A 19694-nucleotide genomic window follows, 5' to 3' on the forward strand; every position below is an offset into this window, starting at 1 on the left:
TGGGAGCCTCTGGGGTTCAGCTGTGGGGCCCTGGGCAACCTCTGTGGGCACCACCCATCGGCACCTGCCCTTTGGACCAGGCTGGTGCCACTCCTTTCAGAATTCCTGTGTCCCCGCGGGTCCCCAAACCACGTGCCCCACCCCGCCTCCTACCTCAGGCGCAGCTCCCCTCCTGCGGGGCAACATACCGCTGGAGCCAGCGTGCCACAAGGGAAAGCGCTCCTGCCAGCCTCCCCTCGTGTCTCCTGCCACCTCCCCGGCTGGGCACAGCCAACACACTGGCTCCATAAAATTGGTGCGAAACGTGAAGTGATGGGGGACCGTTGTCTGTAGTCAATGCCCCGTCTGCCCCCAGCCCTGATCCTAAGAGGCCTTGTGGGATATTGCCAGCCGTGAGAACTTCAGGAGGTATGCTAAGCTCCATGCAGGCTCTGTTCTTTTAGTCCAGGAGGAAACAGGCTCAGAGCTTATATGACCTGCCCAAGGTCACCTGGGCAGTAAGCAGGGAAGGCAGGACTTGCGCAGAGCCGTGAGAAGGACGACTCCCAAATCTTAAAGTCGAACACGGTCAAGCGCGTGATCAGGTGAGGTCAGTATCACTCCCCGTGCCATTTGCTGAGGGAGGAAACTGAGGCCCAGCGCGGGAACAGCGCGAAGTCACAGAACAAGGAGGGAGAGGCAGGATTCGGATCCAGGTGGGTGTGGAGTCTGAAAATAACCTAGGAGAGCAGCTCCCGTGTGGGCAGCAGCGCATCCCGACCGATCCTTTCAATGCCCCTTCCACAGATGGGGAAGCTCGAGGGCCGGGCTCTCTTTGCACAGATCCTGGGCCTGCGGGGAAGGGAACAGGGTGGACCCAGCGCTGCCTACCAGCAGCTTAAAGTAGGGGGGCATGTGTTATGCACTTAGAGCATTGAATTTATACCAAGAAGGGGGATATGTGAGTGGAGCTATTTTCTGGAGGAAATCGAGGCCCACGGGGGATGTCACAGGCTAATACCACGCAGAGGGTAAATACCGTGCAGGAGGGTTCACATCACAACCATGGGGGTAGGGGCGTTTATTGCCATTCCTCCCCAGCAGATGGCAGCACAGAGCCAGGGCCTTATCCCAACAGAAGAGGCCCCCCGGAGCCACCGCTCTACAGGGAAGGCAAGGGTGTGGCCAGGGGGTGCCTCTTCCCAATTCACACCCAGAACCCCCACAGGCAAGCAGCGCTCCAGATGGAAGAGGCGAGGCCAGGATTTGAATCAAGGACCAGGTACTTCCAGGGCTGGGATAGCTTCCCAAGGACTCCACAGGCACCGGGAGCGGAAGGTTCTCGTTCTGGGGGAAGCCCCGGCCGCCGGCGGCCCTGGCGGTCACTTCTTCTTCTGCACGTGGCCACAGTCGTACTTGCCGCGCACGATGGTGAGCTTCACGCCGGGCAGGTCCTGGGTGCGGCCGCCCTTCACGAGCACGACGTGGTGCTCCTGCAGGCTGTGGCCCTCTCCGGGGATGAAGCACACGGCCTCTCGGCCGGTGCTGAGCCGCACGCGGCAGCATTTGCGATTGGCCGAGTTGGGTTTCTTGGGCTTCCGGATGAACGTGCGCAGAACCACGCCCTTCAGCTGCGGCCGGCCCTCCGTGGGGCCCGGAGGGGCAGGCGGCCGCTTCGGAAGCCCCCGGCGGTGCATCTGGTTCAGGGTGGCCATGGGGCGGGCGGCCCCGAGCTGCGGGACCAGGGCTAGGCCTGGAGACACACAACCGGGAGGGCGGAGGGGGGTTATCATCCCAATGAAGGCAACGCATAAGACTTCTAGGCCCTGTTGCGAGCACTTTACAAGGACGGATTTGTTTACGTCCAGAGGTGGTTGCTAATATTAGCAATAACGTCTACTGAGCAACCGCCACAGGTCAGGTTCTATCTTAAACGTTTAACGTGAATTAACTCATTTTATTCGCAAGGAAGATACTGACCTTAATGCTGCTTAAAAACAGTAACAAACACAAACAGACTCAGGGGCGCCTGGGTGGCTCAGTCGGTGGGGTGTCCGACTTCAGCTCAGGTCATGATCTCGTGGGTTGATGGGCTGGAGCCCTGAGTCGGGCTCTGGAGCCTGGAGCCTGCTTCGGATTCGGTGTCTCCCTCTCTCTCTCTCTCTGCCCTTCCCCTGCTCATGCTCTGTCTCTCTCTCAAAAATAAATGAAGATTTAAAAAAAAAAAAAAAAAAAAAAGCAAACAGATTCACACCATGTCATGTACTGTTCTATGCATCGTACCTATATTAACTTGTGCCCGCCCCACAGCAACCCAGTGGGGTGTTTCCGGGAGGTGTCCCTCCTCCTCCCTGGCACACTCATTTCACACACAAACTTTATGCTCCCTCCACATCCAGGGAAGGCCCTGGCTCATGTTCTGTGTCTCACATTACAGCAGAATCCTCAGAGGGGCTGAGACGTTCCTAGGAGTCTCTTCCTAGTGGCGTGCCCTTGAGTAAGACTGCCGCTCAGTGGCCTCACTGTATCACAAACACCATGATCGAATCTCCCTCCTGAGTATGGTGTGTAAAGGCTGCCACGAGGGACGCATATCGAGTCAGCTTGGGAGAACGAATATTGCTAAAATGTCAATACTACCCAAAGCAATCTACATATTCGATGCAATCCCTATCGAAATAACACCAGCATTCTTCACAGAGCTAGAACAATCTTAAAATTTTCTTTGTATTATTATTATTTTTTTAATGTTTATTTATTTTTGAGAGAGACACAGTGAGAGCAGGGGAGGGGCAGAGCGAGAGGGAGACACAGAATCCGAAGCAGGCTCCAGGCTCTGAGCTGTCAGCACAGAGCCCCACACGGGACTCGAACTCAGAAGGGGGAGATCATGACCTGAGCCGGTTGGACGCTTAACAGACTGAGCCATCCAGGCACCCCAAACGATCTTAAAATTTGTATGGACCCACAAAAGACCCCGAATAGCCAAGGTGATGTTGAAAAAGAAAACCAAAGCAGGAGGCATCACAGTCCCGGACTTCAAGCTGTATTGCAAAGCTGTAATCATCAAGACAGTATGGTACTGGCACAAAAACAGACACTCAGATCAATGGAACAGACTAGAGAACCCAGAAATGGACCCACAAACGGATGGCCAACTAGTCTTTGACAAAGCAGGAAAGAATATCCAATGGAAAAAAGACAGTCTCTTCAGGAAATGGTGCTGGGAAAACTGGACAGCGACATACAGAAGAATGAACCTGGACCACTTTCTTAGACCATACACGAAAATAAATTCAAAATGGGTGAAAGACCTAAACGTATGAAAGGAACCATCGAAATCCTAGAGGAGAAAACAGGCAACAACCTCTTTGACCTTGGTCACAGCAACTTCTTACTTGACATGTCTCCAGTGGTAAGGGACACAAAAGCAAAAATGAACTATTGGGCCTTCATCAAGATAAGAAGCTTCTGCACAGCGAAGGAAACAATCAGCAAAACTAAAAGGCAACCGACAGAATGGGAGAAGATATTTGCAAATGACACATCAGATGAAGGGTTAGTATCCAAAATCTATAAAGAACTTATCAAACTCAACACCCAAAAGACAATACAGTGAAGAAATGGGCAAAAATCATGAATAGACACTTCTCCAAAGAAGACATCCGGATGGCCAACAGATACAATGAGAGGATAGATGCTCATCATCAGGGAATGCAAATTGGTGCAGCCACTCTGGAAAACAGTATGGAGGTTCCTCAAAAAATTAAAAATAGAACTACCCTATGACCCAATAATTGCACTACTAGGTGTTTATGCAAAGGATACATAAACGCTGATTCGAAGGGGCATATGCCCCCCAATGTTTATAGCAGCGCTATCGACAACAGCCAAAGTATGGAAAGAGCCCAAATGTCCATCGACGGATGAATGGATAAAGAAGGGGCACCTGAGTGGCTCTGTCGGTTAAGTGTCCAACTTCAGCTCAGGTCATGATCCCTTGGTTTTTGAGTTAGAGCCCCATGTCGGGCTCTGTGCTGACTGACCGCTCAGAATCTGGAGCCTGCTTCAGATTCGGTGTCTCCCCGCCACCGCCCCCCCCCCCGCCCCCCCGGTCATGCTCTCTCAAAAATAAACATTAAAGAAAAATTTTTTAAAAAGATGTGGTATATACACATACACACAACGGAATATTACTCAGCGATCAAAAAGAACGGAATCTTGCCATGTGCAACAACATAGATGGAACTAGAGTGTATTATGCTAAGCAAAATAAGTCAGCCACAAAAAGACAAACATCATACGATGTCACTCATACGTGGAATTTAAGAAACAAAACATACGAAGATAGAGGAAGGGAAGCAAAACTAAGATAAAAACAGAAAGCGAGACAAACTATTAGAGACCCTTAAATACAGAGAACTCAGGGCTGCTGGAGGGGGTGTAGGGTGGGGAGGATGGGCTAAATGGGGGCGAGGGGCATTAAGGAGGGCACTTGTTGGGATGAGTACTGGGTGTTATATGTAAGTAATAAAGCACTAAATTCCACTTCTGACATCATTATTACATTATATGTTAACTAACTTGGATTTAAACTTTAAAAAAATTAAAAATCAAGAATTAAAAAAAATACATATCAGCTGAATGAATGAGCCAAGCGCTTTGCTTGGCTGTCCCACCCACGGAATTTAATAAGTACCTGCTGAAGAAATCAGCAACTGACCCAAACTCCTGATGCCCCCTGACGACGCATAGTAGCCCCCAAGGCAACCACTTCCCACCTCTTGCCCCCGCAGCCCGAGCTCTGCTAAAACCCACCGTGTATTCATCCATCCCTAATTTAACCCCTGATTCCCCCGGGGCTGCGGCAGAGGCACACAAGTCCCGGCGGGGATAGCCCTTATCCTGCTGCGTCTCTACAGCTCAAGCCCCTAACTTACCATAATTTAGGGACGTGTTGAGGCCACGGAGAAGACCGGACCAGGACATCCCACCGCCTGCAGGGTCCCTGTGTGAGGGGATACGAGCATCAGGAAGGAAAAAGTGGCCGTAGCCGGACAAGGGCCCAAATTCTCCCCACCACGCCCTCAGAGCCTTCTGATTAAATCCAAGGAATTTCCTCGACGGTCTAACTGCAACCCCACACGTTGCTGACAGAAATTCCCTCGGTAAATTTAGTTTCGCTCTGAGTGGGCACCCAACAACCTCTCCCGCTCCCCGCACACAGAAGCAGAAGGGAAACTGAGGAGAGGGCCGGGGAAACTGGTAGAATCCAATGATTTCCATCAACTTCACCGACCCTTGCAGGGTCCGCAGGCACGCTGAATCTGCCTCTTGCCCCTTCCGGAGGTCACCCCGGCAGGGATTGGCTGGTTCTGCCTCCCGTGTACGCTGAAGGGGCGGGGCACAGATGACGATTGGTCAACGACAGAGTCAATCACAGTCGATATTTCTCATCGAACTGTATTTGAGGCTCGAGAGGCGCTCACCCCATCCAGGGTCTGATTGGCAGGACGGCTGCTTTGCAATTGGTCTAAACGCGGAGGGGGCGGGACGAAGGGTGCGTGACTCCTTGTCCCCTGTCCAAGATGGCGGCGTCCATGGCGCGGCGCTTGTGGCCTTTGGTGGCTGGTCGGGGTCTTCGTTCCCGGAGAGGCTGCATCGGCAGCCATAGCCCAAAAAGAACTTTTGCCACGGAGAGACGAGACCGGAACCTCCTGTACGAGCACGCGCGCGAGGGCTACAGCGCGCTCCCTCATCTGGACATGGAACCTCTGTGCGCATGCCCGGAAGAGGCCGCGCGCGCCCTGCAGCTCCGCAAGGGGGAGCTGCGGCCCGAAGACCTGCCCGCGATCGTGAGTGCGCTTGCGCCGGCCGTCAGCTGCGGGGCGGAACGGGGCTTGCGAGATGCTGTCCAGCAGGAGGCGAAACTACTGCAGGAATTTCCGTTTCTTCCCAAGTTTAGCCAGTATGTTGTGCTTGGCACCCATAGATGTGCCAGTTATCCACGGAGTGCTAGGGCCCTACTGTGTACCCACCCACCATGCGCCTGTTCCGTAAAGCGTACTGAGTACCTACTTTGCGCTTAGGAACTTAACTACGTGCCGATGTTCTCTGTGCTCCAGCCTCCTGCCAGGCTTCCTGAAGACCACAAAAGAAAATAGGGGAGGGGGAAGAAATTGAGGGACAGGGATGTGAATTAGACGAGGGTGGAGAGGGGGTTGCCTCTGGAGAGTAAGAACCCTGCACCTGCCCCACAGGTAGCAAGCATTTAAATAATTATTTAATTAATGGTTCTGCCGAACAGCTGCTTAGGGAGCATCTAATATGTCCCAGGCTTTGATAATGAGGTGGTGAATAATATAATACTACGTGCCAGGGAACAAGAAGCAGAGTCACCATTATTACTAGACCTTGGGAGCAACCCAAGTGCCCACCGACGGACGAATAGATAAAATGGCCTACGGTACACACAGTGGGATATGATTCAGCCTTCCAAAGGGAAGGAAATCCTGACACATGCTAGAACATGAATGAACCTTGAGGACATGACGCTAAGTGAACTAAGGCTGTCACAAAAAGACAAAAGCTGGATAATTCCATTCACGCAAGGTACCTAGAGTGGTCAAATGCACAGAGACAGGAAATAGAATGACGGTTGCCAGGGGCTGGGGAGAGGGGAGCAGGGAGATAGTGTTTAATGGGTATAGCATTTCAGTTTGTGAAGATAAAGTTCTGGAGATGGATGGTGGGGATGGCTGCACAACAGTGTGAATATACTTAGTGCCATTGAACTGTACTCTTAAAAATGGTTGAAATGCTACACTTTATATATTTTTAAAAAATTTTTTATGTTTAGTTTTGGGAGAGAGACAGAGCATGAGCAGGGGAGGGGCAGAGAGAGCGGGAGGCACAGAATCGGAAGCAGGCTCCAGGCTCTGAGTTGTCAGCACAGAGTTCGTGGGGCTTGAACTCACTAACTGCAAAATCATGTCCTGAGCTGAAGTGGGACGCTCAACCGACTGAGCCACCCCGGCGCCCAACTTTATGTATTTTTTTTTTAATGTTTATGTATTTATTTTGAGAGAGAGAGAGAGAGAGTGAGCAGGAGAGAGGCAGAATCCCAAGCTGCCTCCGCCCTGTTAGCACAGAGCCCAATGTAGAGCTTGAACCCACAAACTATAAGATCATGACCTGAGCTGAAACCAAGAGTCGGGCACTTAACCGACTGATTCACCCAGGCGCCCCATAAAATGCTAAACTTTATATTTTACCACAATTTCTTAAAGTGCTGGTTTAGCAGTCTTGAATTATTTATAACCCGCTAATGGATCACATCCCAAAGCTCGAAAAACACTTCTTTAGGGCATGAAACGTGAAGAGGAAAATGGCATGTGGCTTTATGGGCAATGACAAGGCATGTGAATTGTTCCTAGGGGCACTGGGGGGCTATGGGTGCCTCCAGGCAGGAGAGGGATTGTGTAAGAGCTCTGGCTGGATTGGAGGAGGTGAGCCTGAAGGCTGGGAGGATAGCACAGCGGTCCTCGTGGCAGATGACAGGATCTGGAGCAGAGAGGGGCAGGAGTCAGGGGATGGGAGCAGGACAGACGCGATGGACATTCAGGAGGCAGAAACGTCGGGACATGGAACCTGGCCACAGGGCTGGGGTGGCATCCGGCAGGAGGCTCAGGGTCCTGCGGCCGGGGATGGGAGTTTGTGGGGCTGTCCCTGGAGGAGGAGCACATTCGGGAGGAGGGTGTTTTTCCTAGAGTTACTCTTGCGCGTAGTGAGTGTCCAGGGGACATCCGGGGGAGCCACCCAGTGGGCAGCAAACCACCTTATGGCCTGCTCCCCCTCCCAGTTGCCAGCCCCGGGGAGGTAGGACAGTGCTGTTTGCACCATTTTATCACAGGGAAAACTGCAGGCAGAGAGGACAGAGGGGTTTGCCCAGGGCTGCGGGCTCACAGAGGCACCTCACGGCAGTAGGTGTGCCCGTGAACCAGAGCTGAGCCTGCTTTGTTGGAGGGGACGGGTTGAGCACGGCAGCCCCATAGGACAGAGGCTGCCTCTTTCTTCTCTGAGACTCAGAGGTGAGTGCTGGCGGGGCCTCAGCTCTGTGCCCCTCAGCGCCTGGGTCCTTTCACCCTCCTGCTCCGCATCCCTTAGGATGCTGTCCGGTTTGGCTGTGCTTCAGAGCCTGTCATCCAGTCCAAGGGGAGTGAGAGAAAGCCCAGCATGGGGGCTTGTCTTCAAGGAGGTGACCCAAGAGTCACACTCTCCCCTTCCACTCACGTCCATCGGTTGATCTTGGACACGTGAGCACAAGTAGCTGCAAAGGAGGCTGGGAAATGTGTCTTACGTTCTGGGCAGCCGTGTGCTTTACATCAGGAAGCCTAGTACAGAAGGGAACGAGGAGAGCCTGGCTGCTGGGCTCCAGGTGGCCAGCAGGGGGAGGCTCCAGCGAGAAGGGGCAGGAGACAGTGGCCCCTTCACCCCTTTCCCTCCTGTGTCCTCCCCCAGATCTCAGCATGGCAGGAGCTGAGGCAGCTGCGGGAGCAGATCCGGAGTCTGGAGGAAGAGAAGGGGGCCGTGGCTGAGGCAGTACGGGCCCTGATGGTGAGCGGCAGGGGAAGGGAGGGGGTCCTAGGTGGGTGAGGCTTCGCTATGTTGATTTGACCTCAGTTTCCCCGCTCACAGCCCAAGATGGCCGCGTAGTACCATGTCTCTTCACATGACTGCCAGAGGCAGAAAACAGGACTTCTGTGGCTTGAGTAGTCTTGGGCTAGACAGCCAAGAGCATCTGCCTCAGGGGGCCTAAAAGAGTAGTCATAAAAATAATAGCAGCTGTTTATATAGCAATCACTGTGTGCCAGGCCCTGTTCTAGATGCTTTCCTCCTCTGAACCCTCCCAACTCTGTGAGACAGGAACAATACAAACCCAATTTACAACCAGGCTCCCAAGAGGTTAGCATGTGCCTGAGCGTCGCAGCCGGAAAGTGGGCGAGGCAGGATTCGCACCCAGGCACCCGGGCTGCTTTTCGCCAGTCCGCTCAAAGGCCAACTGCAAAACTAGTTACACCTCCCAGTGACCCTCCTACGTAAGTGCCAGGCCCCAGACTACGTGCATCACGGGCAGGCAGCCAGTGACCACAACAAAATTGGTCACAGTTCACGTTCCATGAGTGCCAACTCATCTGCTCGGGGAAGCATTTCAACAGCCCTGCTGGGGAGGTCCTGTTATCCCATTTCACAGGTGGGAATACCGAGGCTCGGAGCAGGAGAGAGATTTGCCCGAGGGACACGGAGCGGGTAGGCACCCGACATTCAGACCCCGGTCTGCCTGATTCCGCCTGCCGCTCTGGCTCGAGGAAGGTTCAGGTTCACCAGCTTTACCGCTCCTAGCCTCGATTTTCTTATCTACGAAACGGGAAGCACGCCGATGCCAACTTCACGGAGCAGGTTGTGAAGAGATAGGACCGCGTGAGAGCCGTGTGAGAGCAGGGACGGGCTCAATGAACAGAGCTGCGGGTGTGGCTACTCTTCCATGATCTTGCCTCCTCCCGGCTTTACTGAGAAACTGAGGCACGGAGGGGAGGAAGGTCTGTCCAGCCAGGCACCCACAGAGCAAGGAATTCACCCCACCCCACCCGGCCCTGTTTGACCTTTCACCCCTCCTTTCTTCCCTCCTCCCCGGCCCCAGCTTTACGAACCTGATCACCCCCTCCGTCTCTCTTCTACCAGGTCAACCGGGACAACACTCAAGTGCAGCAGGTACTCCCGAGGGCCGGGGTCCTGCCCCTGGGGGGAGTGGGCAGGTGCCACGGGGGTCGTGATTCCTACCTTGTGACCGAAGACAACAAACAGGATTATTGATCCAAGTGAATCTATTGGTTCCTGAAACCTAAGAGGCTGGCTTATATCTGGTTCTAGTTCCCCCTTGGTCCCAGACCGGCTTTCTGCCCTTAGAGAAAGGGGAGGCGGGGTGGGGCCCGAAGGGGACCGCTTCCCTGATTGCTGCACCCCTGGTCCTGGGGCTCGGATCACGTGCCTGTCTTCGAGCCAATCGCTGTGGCCCAGGCGATAGAATGTTCTGGTAGGCCAGGCCTGAGTCACGGCCCCCTGGACTTGCCATGTGGTGGTGAGATGAGGTGAGGGAATTTCCCAAACAGAAATTCAGGATGTTGGGCCAAAGAGAGAGTGGGTGCCGACCACAGGGGCTGTGCCGGCAAGGCCCAAGGTCAGACTGGTTGAGGGACCCCCCCCGCCCTCTCCTGGACTGACCCGGCTTGTCCCCCTGCCCAGGACCCCCAGTATCAGAGTCTGCGGGCCCACGGCCGAGAGATCCGCGAGCAGCTCATGGTCCTGTACCCCAAGGAGACTCAGCTTGAAGAGGAGTTCTACCTGCGGGCGCTGAGGCTGCCCAACCAGACCCACCCGGATGTGGTGAGCGCGGTGCTGGGTGGCGGGGGAGCCCAGGGGCCCGCCTGGGACCACCCTCCCCGTGACTCCCGCTGTGTCCCTGCAGCCCGTCGGGGACGAGAGCCAGGCCCGGGTGCTCCACGTGGTCGGAGACAAGCCAGGTGGGCCAGCCCCCAGGCCCGGAGCCGAGGCTGGGTGGTGTCCCTGGGGTGTGGGACGTGGCCGGTGCTCCCCTCCTCCTGCCTTCTGCCCTGTGTGTGTATGGCAGTCCGTCCCTGGCTCGCTTTGGCTGTTTCCCTTGGGTTTTCCTCCCTGACTCCGGTGTCTCTCTCTCTCTGGCTCTGACTCTCTGTACCCACCCACCTCTTTCTCACCTCCTCCTAACGTTCTCTTCCCTTTCCCTTTTCTCTCCTTTCCCGCCTCGGCTCCGCGTCTCTCGCCATCTCTCCCTTTGCCAGTCCCGCCTCTGCCGCCCTCTCCTCTCTCTCTCTCCCTCTCTCTCTTCTCTCTCCCCTCTCCCTTTCCCTCTGTCTCCCTCGCTCCCTCTTACTGCCTCTCCCTCCCGCTGGCTCTCTCATCCTGTCTGTGTCCCTGTTCTGTGTCTCTCTCCCGACTCCTTATTCCACCGCTTCTCATCCGGATCCAGCATTCTCCTTCCAACCCCGGGGCCACCTGGAAATCGCGGAGAAACTTGACATCATCCGGCAGAAGTGAGCTCCGCCCGCTCGCGCCCCCTCCGCCCTCCCCGCCCCAGCAGCTGGCTCAGCACCAGGTGTGGAGCCGCCCGGGCCTCACCCCGCATGAATGTTTGATGCCCGGTCCCCCGCCTGGCACCTGGCTTCTGCCTCAGGGTGCTCGGGTCCCCCTCCTCCCCCACCAGCCCCGGCCCACACACACCCGCCTGTCTGCCCGTCTGTCTCCCAGGCGCCTGTCCCACGTGTCCGGCCACCGCTCCTATTATCTCCGTGGGGCTGGGGCCCTCCTGCAGCACGGCCTGGTCAACTTCACCCTCAACAAGCTCATCCAGCGGGTATGGGTCGGGATGGGAGGGCTGCCTGGAGGGGGTGACGTCGACAGTGACTCAGAGGGCCCAAGACAGGGAGGAGGGCGTTCCCTGTGCTCCAGCCATGATTTCAGAGCTTTGCGTGTATTACCGACGCATTTAATTCTTATAGCAACGTTATGAGGTAGATGCTCTTATCCCCACTTCAGGGATGGAGAAATTAAGGCCCGGAGAGGGCGTAACTAGCCCAAGATCTCACGGCTGCTGCTTGGAGCCGGCCCTAGGGCCTGTGCCTGGGACCTCACCACCTGCCGTAGTGTAAAGGAGGTGTTGCTGGAATGGGAGCGGTTGGCGGGGGCTGAAGGCATGGGCTGTTGACCGTGGCCTCAGGCCATTTCCTGAGGGCACTGGGGAGCCACAGAAAGCTCTAACTACACCACCCGCTACCCTGTGTGAGATGCAGTGAGAGGAAACCGCAAAGCACCGGCAGAGAGGGCCCCGGCGGCAGGGACACCAGGGTCCCGAAGCCAGCTCCAAGCCTACTGGCTCCAAGCCAGTTGAAGCCTCCCTCAATCTCCTCTGAGGCGGAATGGGTTTTGAAGGACAAGCGGGAGTCACTGGCCCACTCTGCAGTGTCCCTGGTCTGGTGGGGGTCCTGGCCGTGCCCTCACCCCGCCCCCTTCCCGTTCACAGGGCTTCACTCCCATGACAGTGCCAGACCTTCTCCGGGGAGCTGTGTTTGTGAGTGCCCCCTGCACCCAGCTGCGTGCCAGGCCCTGTTCCGGGGACCCCAGGGGTGAAGAACAGCCTGTCTCCCCTGCAGAGACGGCCCTGGGACTGGGTTGAGGGTGGGCAACTCCAGGTGCTTCCTGGGGAGGAGCGGGGCTTGTTCCTGCAAAAGGAGGCTGAGGTTATCTGTCCCCTGACCTCTGTGGCTTGGCCTCCTCCCCAGGAAGGCTGTGGGATGACACCAAATGCCAACCCGTCCCAAATTTACAATATCGACCCATCCCGCTTCGAAGACCTCAACCTGGCTGGGACAGCAGAGGTGGGGCTCGCTGGTAAGCACCTGCTTGGGGGCAGCAGCAGGGGTGAGGTTACCTCCAGTGTCCTCAGAGCAGGAGGGATTGTAGGGGGATAACCAGGAGCATCCTGGGGGTGACAGCTGCCTGCCTAGGATGTCTCAGTGACCCCCAGGGCCAGCCTGTACAGTTGTGTAGGTTGTTTACTGCACAACAGTACAGTGAGGATCCAGCCCCATGCCCTGACGGGAGGTCATGTCTACCAGAGAGGACACCTTTTCTAATTGTCACAGAGATTTCCTGTGGATGGTGGTGACCCATCCTGGCTGACACATTCTGTTCCTCTCTCCTCCCAGGCTACTTCATGGACCACTCTGTGGCCTTCAGGGACCTGCCAATCAGGTGACGTCCAGTTCCTTTATTTATTTATTATTATTATTTTTTAATTTTTTTTAATGTTTATTTATTTTTGAGACAGAGAGAGACAGGGCATGAACGGGGGAGGGTCAGAGAGAGAGAGGGAGACACAGAATCCGAAACAGGCTCCAGGCTCTGAGCGGTCAGCCCAGAGCCCGATGCGGGGCTCGAACTCACGGACCGCGAGATCATGACCTGAGCTGAAGTCGGCCGCTCAACCGACTGAGCCACCCGGGCACCCCGATGTCCGGTTCCTTTAGATCTTGTCCCCCACTGTGACATTCCCTCTCCCCTCCCTGACTCTACCTCCCCTGCCCCCTCCCCCCGGCCCAGGATGGTTTGTTCCAGTACCTGCTACCGGGCTGAGACAGACACAGGGAAGGAACCATGGGGACTGTATCGAGTGCATCATTTCACCAAGGTTGGTGTAGCCACGACCTGGGGAGGAGGGCTCACTCCAGTGGCCGGGGGCCTTCTGACTCCTGTGCCCGCTGCACTGCCCCAGGTGGAGATGTTTGGGGTGACAGGCCCTGGGCTGGAGCAGAGCTCACAGCTGCTGGAGGAGTTCCTGTCCCTGCAGATGGAGATCTTGACGGAGCTGGGCCTGCACTTCCGGTGCGGAGAAGGGTGGGGGTGAGGGAGGAGGGACGGGCTGGCTAGGTGCTCCCCACCTTACACGCCCTCATCACCTCCTCTCCCTCCGCCCCCTTGCCCCTTGTCAGGAATACATGCGGGATACGTATCTGTCAGTCTGTAACCTCCCGTGTGGGACCATAGGACGGTGACGGCAGCCTGAGTGGCACAGGGCGTCCCGGGGATGGGGACCCGGGCCCCTTCCCTCTCGTGGCTCCCATCCCTCGGTGTTGCCTCATCGGCACTTCACCCCAAGGGGCTCCTCACTGCCTGGGCTCGGCGGGGAGGGCGGGGCGCCCCCTTCCCTTTCAGGCAGGACCTGGTGGGTGGCCCCATGCCCTCCCGTCCTATCCGTCACACCTGGCTTCCAGAGAGGCCGGGCGATGTGGGCTTTTCCTCTCGGTGACCCGTTACAGACCCAGGGTGCCGAGAGTGGCCACGTGCCCACTCTCCTCCCCGTCCTCCCCCACCATCCGCTCCCCTTCCGCCTTCTCCACTGCCCCGTGCCTCGCCTCTGTGCCCTCGTCGCCACCAGCTCAGCCTCCTTTTTCACTTCCGTTTTCCTCTTTTTTGGCTATCTTCTCTTCCATCACCCCCCCCCCCCGTGCCTTCTCCCTCCTCCCCCTCCTCCTCCACCACTGCCGCCACCTCCTCTTGCCTCGCACTGACCTTCGCCACGACTTTCTCTTCCGCCGCAGCGTCCTGGACATGCCCACCCAGGAACTGGGCCTCCCCGCCTACCGCAAGTTCGATATCGAGGCCTGGATGCCGGGCCGCGGCCGCTTTGGCGAGGTGAGCCCCCGCCACGGTGGGGACGCAGTGGGGGACCGGGACCGGACCCCCCACAGGTGATCCTCTCAGCCCACCCCTCCCCGCACCCAGGTCACCAGTGCTTCCAACTGCACGGACTTCCAGAGCCGCCGGCTGCACATCATGTTCCAGAAGGAGGCCGGGGAGCTGCAGTTTGCCCACACAGTAAGCGCCCGCCCCCCCTCGCCTAGCCTCCCGAGAGCCTCCGCTCCCTGAGGCCCACACCCCCTCGGCCTCTCCGGGGCAGGAGAGGTCGTCGCGGACGCGAGCACGCCTCTCCCCCAGGTGAACGCCACAGCCTGTGCCGTCCCTCGCCTGCTCATCGCCCTCCTGGAGAGCAACCAGCGGGAGGTGAGCGGTGGAAGGATCCCACCCAGGGAGGCCGAGGGTGGAGGCCCGGGTCAGTGGCAGCATCCTGAGGCCTGCTCTGTCCCCAGGACGGCTCGGTCCTCGTGCCCCCTGCCCTCCAGCCCTACCTTGGCACCGATCGGATCACGGCCCCCACCCACGTGCCTCTCCAGTACATCGGCCCCAACCAGCCCCAGAAGCCCAGGCTCCCGGGCCGGCCCGCTTCGAGCTGAGAGCTCACCGCCATCGGTCAGCAGGGCTGTTGCCGCTTCCTGGAGCTCAGGGGACCCTGGAGACCTGGGACCCGTTTTCCTAAGCCCGTCCTGACATCTGCATTCCTCACACCGGCTCCGTGCCCGGGCGCCTTTCCTACTTCCGTACTTCCTCAGAATCAGCCGGTGACCCTGTTGTCACTGGTGGTCCCAGCCTGCACCGGAAAGCAGGACGCCTGGGGATTTAAAGGTTGTAGGGATGGGGGAAGGAGAGGAAGAGGCCTCCAAGCGTCCTTCCTTCTTCCCTCCCCCAGTACTTAGCAGAAGAGTCCCCAATAAATGGTCAGAACCAAGGCCTTTGTGGATCTGTGAGCAAGGGAGATGACCCTGGCTGACCTGCGGGGGGGCTGGGCAGTTGGTCAGAGGTACTAAACCATCACAGGGTCTGTGGCCACAGGGACCATGGCCAAGAGTGTCCAGCAGCCCCCAGAGCACGCGGAGGGCAACTTGGGGGCCACCTCAGGAACTGAGAGGGTGCGAGGCCTCTCCCTTGCTCTAGGACGAGGGGCACCTTGCACTGACCCCAGTTTCAACCTCACTCCCCCATCTCCACTGCAGGGGGTTGGGGGGGGTGGGGTCCAGTAGGCAGCACAAACTCCACGAATTAGAACTCGTTCCTCCCCTCGCTGTGCCTGTCTCGGTACATGGAACTGCCTTCCCAGTTCTTCGGGCCACAGCCCTTCGGTCACTCTCTGCTCCCCTCGTGCCCACGTAGGTCAGTCCCTGGCGGCTCCTTCTCCAAACCATTACCAGAATCCGCCCTTACTCTCTTCCTCCCCGGTCCCTCCCTGGTCCCTCCCCGGTCCTGTCCACTGTTTTCTCCCCATCTGGAGAGTCACGACAGCCCCTCCACCATCTCCTCGCTCCCCCGCCCCCACGCAGCCAGAGCGACCCTGCGGACACCTGTGTCTGGTCACATCCCTCCCCCGCTTGGAGCCCTCGTGTAGCTCCATCTCAGGGGAAAGGACAGAGCTGTCCCCGTGATCCACAGAGCCCCGCGTGGTCTGCCCCCTGCCTTCCGTTTCAACCTACCTCCTCTCTCTCGTGCTCTGATCTTGCACGAGATCCTAACTCTGCAGACTCATTTTTTTTTAAATTAATCTTTATTTATTTTTGAGAGAGAGAGAGAGAATGTGAGCGTGGGGGAACAGGGAGAGAGAGGGAGACACAGAATCTGAAGCAGGCTCCAGGCTCTGAGCTGTCAGCACAGAGCCCGACGTGAGGCTCAAACTCACAAACGAGATCATGACCTGAGCTGAAGTCAGACACTTAACTGACTGAGCCGCCCAGGCGCCCCAGTCTGCAGACTCATTCTTGACTCCGACCTTTGGGCTGGCTAGTCCCTTCTGTGGCCTACTCTTCCCCTCAATCTTGTGTGATTGCCTCCATTTTATGACTCAGGCCTTAGCCCACATATCACCTCCTCAGAGAGGACTTCCCTGGCCGGCCAAAGGAAAAGCCGCTCGCACTGTGTGATGCAGGAGTCTGCGGTCATTTCCTCCTTCCTTATAGGCGCGGAGTTGAGCGTTGTGTCTTCCCCTTCTCAAATGTCGGCCCCAAGAGGACGGGGAAGTTTGCCTGCTTGTTCACTGCTGTCACCCGGGCTTTCTGAGAGGGCTGGGCATATAGTAGGTGCTCAACAAAAGCTACTGGACTGAGGGTGCTGGGACGGGTGTAGTTCCCAGGGCCAGACACTGTCTAAATGACCTTACGCCCCCGTTATGCATTTACCCCTCACCTGTGGGGCAGGTGGCCACCCGCGCTATCTCACAAAGCATAAAACCAATCCTAGAGAGGTCTGGCAGTTTTCCCAGGCTGCACAGCCGGCCGTGGTGGAGCTGGGATTCAGGCGGAACCCAGCCACCACCTCTGCGGAAGTAGGTTTAGGACCCCCAAATCTCCAGATGAGGAAAAGGCCAAAGAAGGGAAGGAGTTGCCTGAGGTCTATCTGTGAATGGCTGCCGCTGGATTCGAACTCGGGTCGCCCTCCCCGTGCAGCCTTAAGCTCAACAGACCGTGTCTCTCGTGTCTCTCTGGGGGAAGCACCCTCCCTCCATGCTGACGCTCCGGGACCTTTAGCTGGAAGAGGAGCGGGTGCGGGACGTGGGTCTCCATGAATAATTGAGGGTCTCCGGCGGGTGGCCGCCCGGCAGCTGTCACCCCAGCGCGGGCGGGGAAGGGGCGGTGATGACGTCACTTCCTCCCCCGCGGGGCCACTGGCGCGGGTTATAAGGAGCTGCCGCGCCGTCCCGCGCGGCGCCGAGCACCCTGGTCCCGACGCCCCACCATGCAGAGCCGCGGGCCCGCCTCCGCGCTGCTGTTGCTGCCGCTGCCCCTGCTTCTGGCGCTGCTGCCGGGGGCCGGTGAGTGCCAGGAACTGGAGAGGACACCTCTGCGGCCAGCTCAGGGACCAGGGACTGGGGGTGCGGGGGGCGGGAACGGTGCACCCACTGGGGTTGGACTAGAGACTTCACGGGCTGAGCTTCCAGGTAGGGACGGTGCACCTGGCAGGTAGGCTGGGGAGAGGATCAGCACCGAGGGAGAGGATCAGCTCGGTGGATCAGCACCGAGGACAGTGCCCGCGGGGTACCGAGGGTACCAGCACCCACCTCCTTCTTCCACAGCCACCGCTGCTCCCTTGGCGCCAAGACCTTCCAAGGAAGAGGTGAGAAGTGCAGACCCCTTGCCCTGCCTCATCTTCCCCAGACCCTGGCCCTCCCTGACCGGCCTCCATGATCATCTCCCTCCCAAACTTCCCACTGCTCTCATTCCTCCCGTCTGCCCTACCCTCAACCTCCCCTCTGACCCTTCACGCCCAGCTGACCCGCTGTCTGGCAGAAGTGGTCACAGAAGTGCTGACGCTGGGCCAGGCCCAGAGAAGCCCCTGCACAGCTCTCCTCCACAAAGGTAAGGAGGGCCCAGGCCCCAGAGCCTCTCGGGGGCCCCCACCCCACCCGCGGTTCCGGCCGGGGCTGCCTGGAGGAAAGGTGGTCTCATCCCAGGGCCCCCTTGCCTGGGCTGGCACGGCACGCCCAGTGTCCCGTCCGGCCTCCAGCCCCACCCTGGGGGGTCCCTACAGAGGTACGGGATGGGAGCAGAGAACATCCCCCAGACCTGACCCTCCTCTCCCGGTTTTGGGCAGCCCCCCTGTGGGGCCTCGGGCAGGCCCCAGAACTCCTCCAGGTCCGGTTCCCGATTCTGCTGCACAGAGAGCATCCTCTCTCTTTCCACCAGAGATGTGTGAGACAGAGCCCTACGGCTGTGTGTCCACCAAAGAGAAAGGCCTACTGGTTGGGGATTTCAAGAAGCAAGAGGCTGGGAAGATGAGGTCCAGCCAGGAAGCGAGGGATGAGGAAGAGGCAGCCGAGAGGGCCCACAAGTCTGAGGTGCGGGAACAGACCATCCGCGAGCAGCTCCATAGCCGGCTCCACCAGGAGGAGGAGGAGGAGCAGGAGCGGGAGGAGGAGGAGGAGGAGAGGAAGAAGAGGGGGCCCGTGGAACCCTTCGAAGGCCCGTGGAAGCGGCGCCCAGAGGGTGGAGGGGGGCCCCACAAGCGAGTGGCAGAGCAGGCCAGTGACGAGGAGACAGCCCAGTTTGAGGCCGAGGAGAAGGGTGTGCAGGTGCTGGGCACGGGCCACGGCCTGTGGCAGGGGGCCGAGGCGGGTGGAGGAGAAAGGCACGAGGACTCGCCGCATCACCACCGCCTCCGCCAGCCAGAAGCCGGGCCCAAGCAGGAGGAGAAGGAAGAGGCTTCCGAGAGGGAGGTGAGTGGAGGCCACGGGCAAGCGGGGTAGGCCAAACGGCCAGTGGAGTCAACTACCAAATGGGTACCAGTTGGGCCGTAAACGGCCACTGTCCACCACAAATGGACCATGGTGACCGGAACGGACACCAGGACTAGGCAGCGACATCCGAGCAAGGCCCCTGCTTGGCCAAGATGGCTTCCACACCAAGAGTACAGTAACCAAGATGGCCACCAGAATCGCGCGGAAGCTTCCGAGTTAGCCGCCACCGTAGTCAGTAACGTGCCGTCTGGCCACGTGAAAAGTGGCTGCCGTGCTCGGTTCGCTGGACCACAGGTGGACACCACTGCTGGGCCGTGGAAAGAAAGACGTCCCCATGACTGGCGGCAGCAGCCTAACCGGCCAGCACCTCACAAATGGGTCAGGGCCCCTTTACTAGCCCCACCTGCTGTCGTTGGCCGTGGCGGTCCACACAGACTGCACCGCTGGCCACGTCGGCCAGTCTACCTCTTCCACTGCGGTCACCACCGTGGTCCGTCTGGGGACCAGAGAGAGGACCGCTGCCGGCTGCCGGCATGCAAACTGACATGGCCCACATTCATGGGTGACTCCTGAGGGGGCCTGCCCTTGAAGGTGGGTGGGCTGATCAACCCGTTTCTGATGCCCCCAGGAGCATGACACGGTGCGGCTGGAGCACGTGCGAGATGAGCTGAAGAAGGCAACGGAGCTTCTCGGGGAGGAGATCAGGAGGGAGGGATGACCCCCGACCTCGCGTCCTCCTTCCTGACACACCCTATGGCTTATGACTGTTGCCCCCCAAAGCTCGCCTAACACCCCACTCCGTTCCCCAGCCTGAAGGAATGGGGGGACAGGTGTGCCACGCGACCAGGCCCGAGGGGCCGAGTCTGAGCTGGGTAGAGGGGCTGGGCTCCAACCGACTCGGGAAACACCCGGCCACCCATGTAACCCACTCCAACCCTGCCGAGTGAATAAAGCACAAAGAAAAGGCTCGTGTGGCACTTGATGTTAGACAGACAGGGACCCGGGA

General features: G+C 58.1%; 3 protein-coding genes across 4 annotated transcripts; 2 read left to right on the top strand and 1 right to left on the bottom strand.

Moving 5' to 3' along the window:
- Nucleotides 1-1043: 1043 nt before the first annotated feature.
- MRPS12 (mitochondrial ribosomal protein S12) lies at nucleotides 1044-5404 on the bottom strand. 2 transcript variants are annotated; one of them, XM_043598975.1, is made up of 3 exons: nucleotides 5279-5404; nucleotides 4920-4987; nucleotides 1044-1732 (listed from the first exon to the last, which is right to left on the bottom strand). In XM_043598975.1, the coding sequence occupies exons 2-3, from the start codon at nucleotides 4966-4968 to the stop codon at nucleotides 1362-1364; spliced, it is 420 nt and encodes a 139-aa protein (XP_043454910.1). In that variant the 5' UTR covers nucleotides 4969-4987; nucleotides 5279-5404; the 3' UTR covers nucleotides 1044-1361. The 2 variants fall into 2 exon arrangements, with proteins under 2 accessions (XP_043454910.1, XP_043454909.1); XM_043598974.1 differs by having other exon boundaries at nucleotides 4920-5325.
- A 125-nt stretch (nucleotides 5405-5529) lies between these two features.
- Nucleotides 5530-15196, top strand: SARS2 (seryl-tRNA synthetase 2, mitochondrial). The gene is made up of 16 exons (XM_043598972.1): nucleotides 5530-5834; nucleotides 8500-8595; nucleotides 9721-9750; nucleotides 10282-10422; nucleotides 10505-10559; nucleotides 11045-11108; nucleotides 11323-11428; nucleotides 12095-12142; nucleotides 12354-12462; nucleotides 12780-12825; nucleotides 13174-13261; nucleotides 13346-13455; nucleotides 14172-14265; nucleotides 14356-14448; nucleotides 14569-14634; nucleotides 14721-15196. Exons 1-16 carry the CDS (start codon nucleotides 5568-5570, stop codon nucleotides 14862-14864), a joined length of 1557 nt encoding a protein of 518 aa, XP_043454907.1. The 5' UTR covers nucleotides 5530-5567; the 3' UTR covers nucleotides 14865-15196.
- A 910-nt stretch (nucleotides 15197-16106) lies between these two features.
- On the top strand, nucleotides 16107-19652 carry CCER2 (coiled-coil glutamate rich protein 2). The gene is made up of 5 exons (XM_043598982.1): nucleotides 16107-17266; nucleotides 17528-17568; nucleotides 17723-17810; nucleotides 18138-18667; nucleotides 19317-19652. The coding sequence occupies exons 1-5, from the start codon at nucleotides 17191-17193 to the stop codon at nucleotides 19404-19406; spliced, it is 825 nt and encodes a 274-aa protein (XP_043454917.1). The 5' UTR covers nucleotides 16107-17190; the 3' UTR covers nucleotides 19407-19652.
- Nucleotides 19653-19694: the final 42 nt, after the last annotated feature.

Source organism: Prionailurus bengalensis, chromosome E2 (assembly GCF_016509475.1).
Source record: "Prionailurus bengalensis isolate Pbe53 chromosome E2, Fcat_Pben_1.1_paternal_pri, whole genome shotgun sequence".
Lineage (NCBI taxonomy): Eukaryota > Metazoa > Chordata > Mammalia > Carnivora > Felidae > Prionailurus > Prionailurus bengalensis.

Excerpts from the sequence above, each read along its gene's own strand:
- SARS2 (XM_043598972.1), top strand. The coding sequence starts at position 5,568 with ATGGCGGCGTCCATGGCGCGGCGCTTGTGGCCTTTGGTGGCTGGTCGG. Across the intron at positions 10,423-10,504 it reads ACCAGACCCACCCGGATGTG|CCCGTCGGGGACGAGAGCCA; the intron begins GTGAGCGCGGTG and ends GTGTCCCTGCAG. Across the intron at positions 12,463-12,779 it reads AGCAGAGGTGGGGCTCGCTG|GCTACTTCATGGACCACTCT; the intron begins GTAAGCACCTGC and ends CTCTCCTCCCAG.
- MRPS12 (XM_043598974.1), bottom strand. The coding sequence starts at position 5,265 with ATGGAAATCATTGGATTCTACCAGTTTCCCCGGCCCTCTCCTCAGTTT. Across the intron at positions 1,733-4,919 it reads CAACACGTCCCTAAATTATG|GCCTAGCCCTGGTCCCGCAG; the intron begins GTAAGTTAGGGG and ends GTGTGTCTCCAG.
- CCER2 (XM_043598982.1), top strand. The coding sequence starts at position 17,191 with ATGCAGAGCCGCGGGCCCGCCTCCGCGCTGCTGTTGCTGCCGCTGCCC. Across the intron at positions 17,267-17,527 it reads GGCGCTGCTGCCGGGGGCCG|CCACCGCTGCTCCCTTGGCG; the intron begins GTGAGTGCCAGG and ends CTTCTTCCACAG. Across the intron at positions 17,811-18,137 it reads CACAGCTCTCCTCCACAAAG|AGATGTGTGAGACAGAGCCC; the intron begins GTAAGGAGGGCC and ends TCTTTCCACCAG.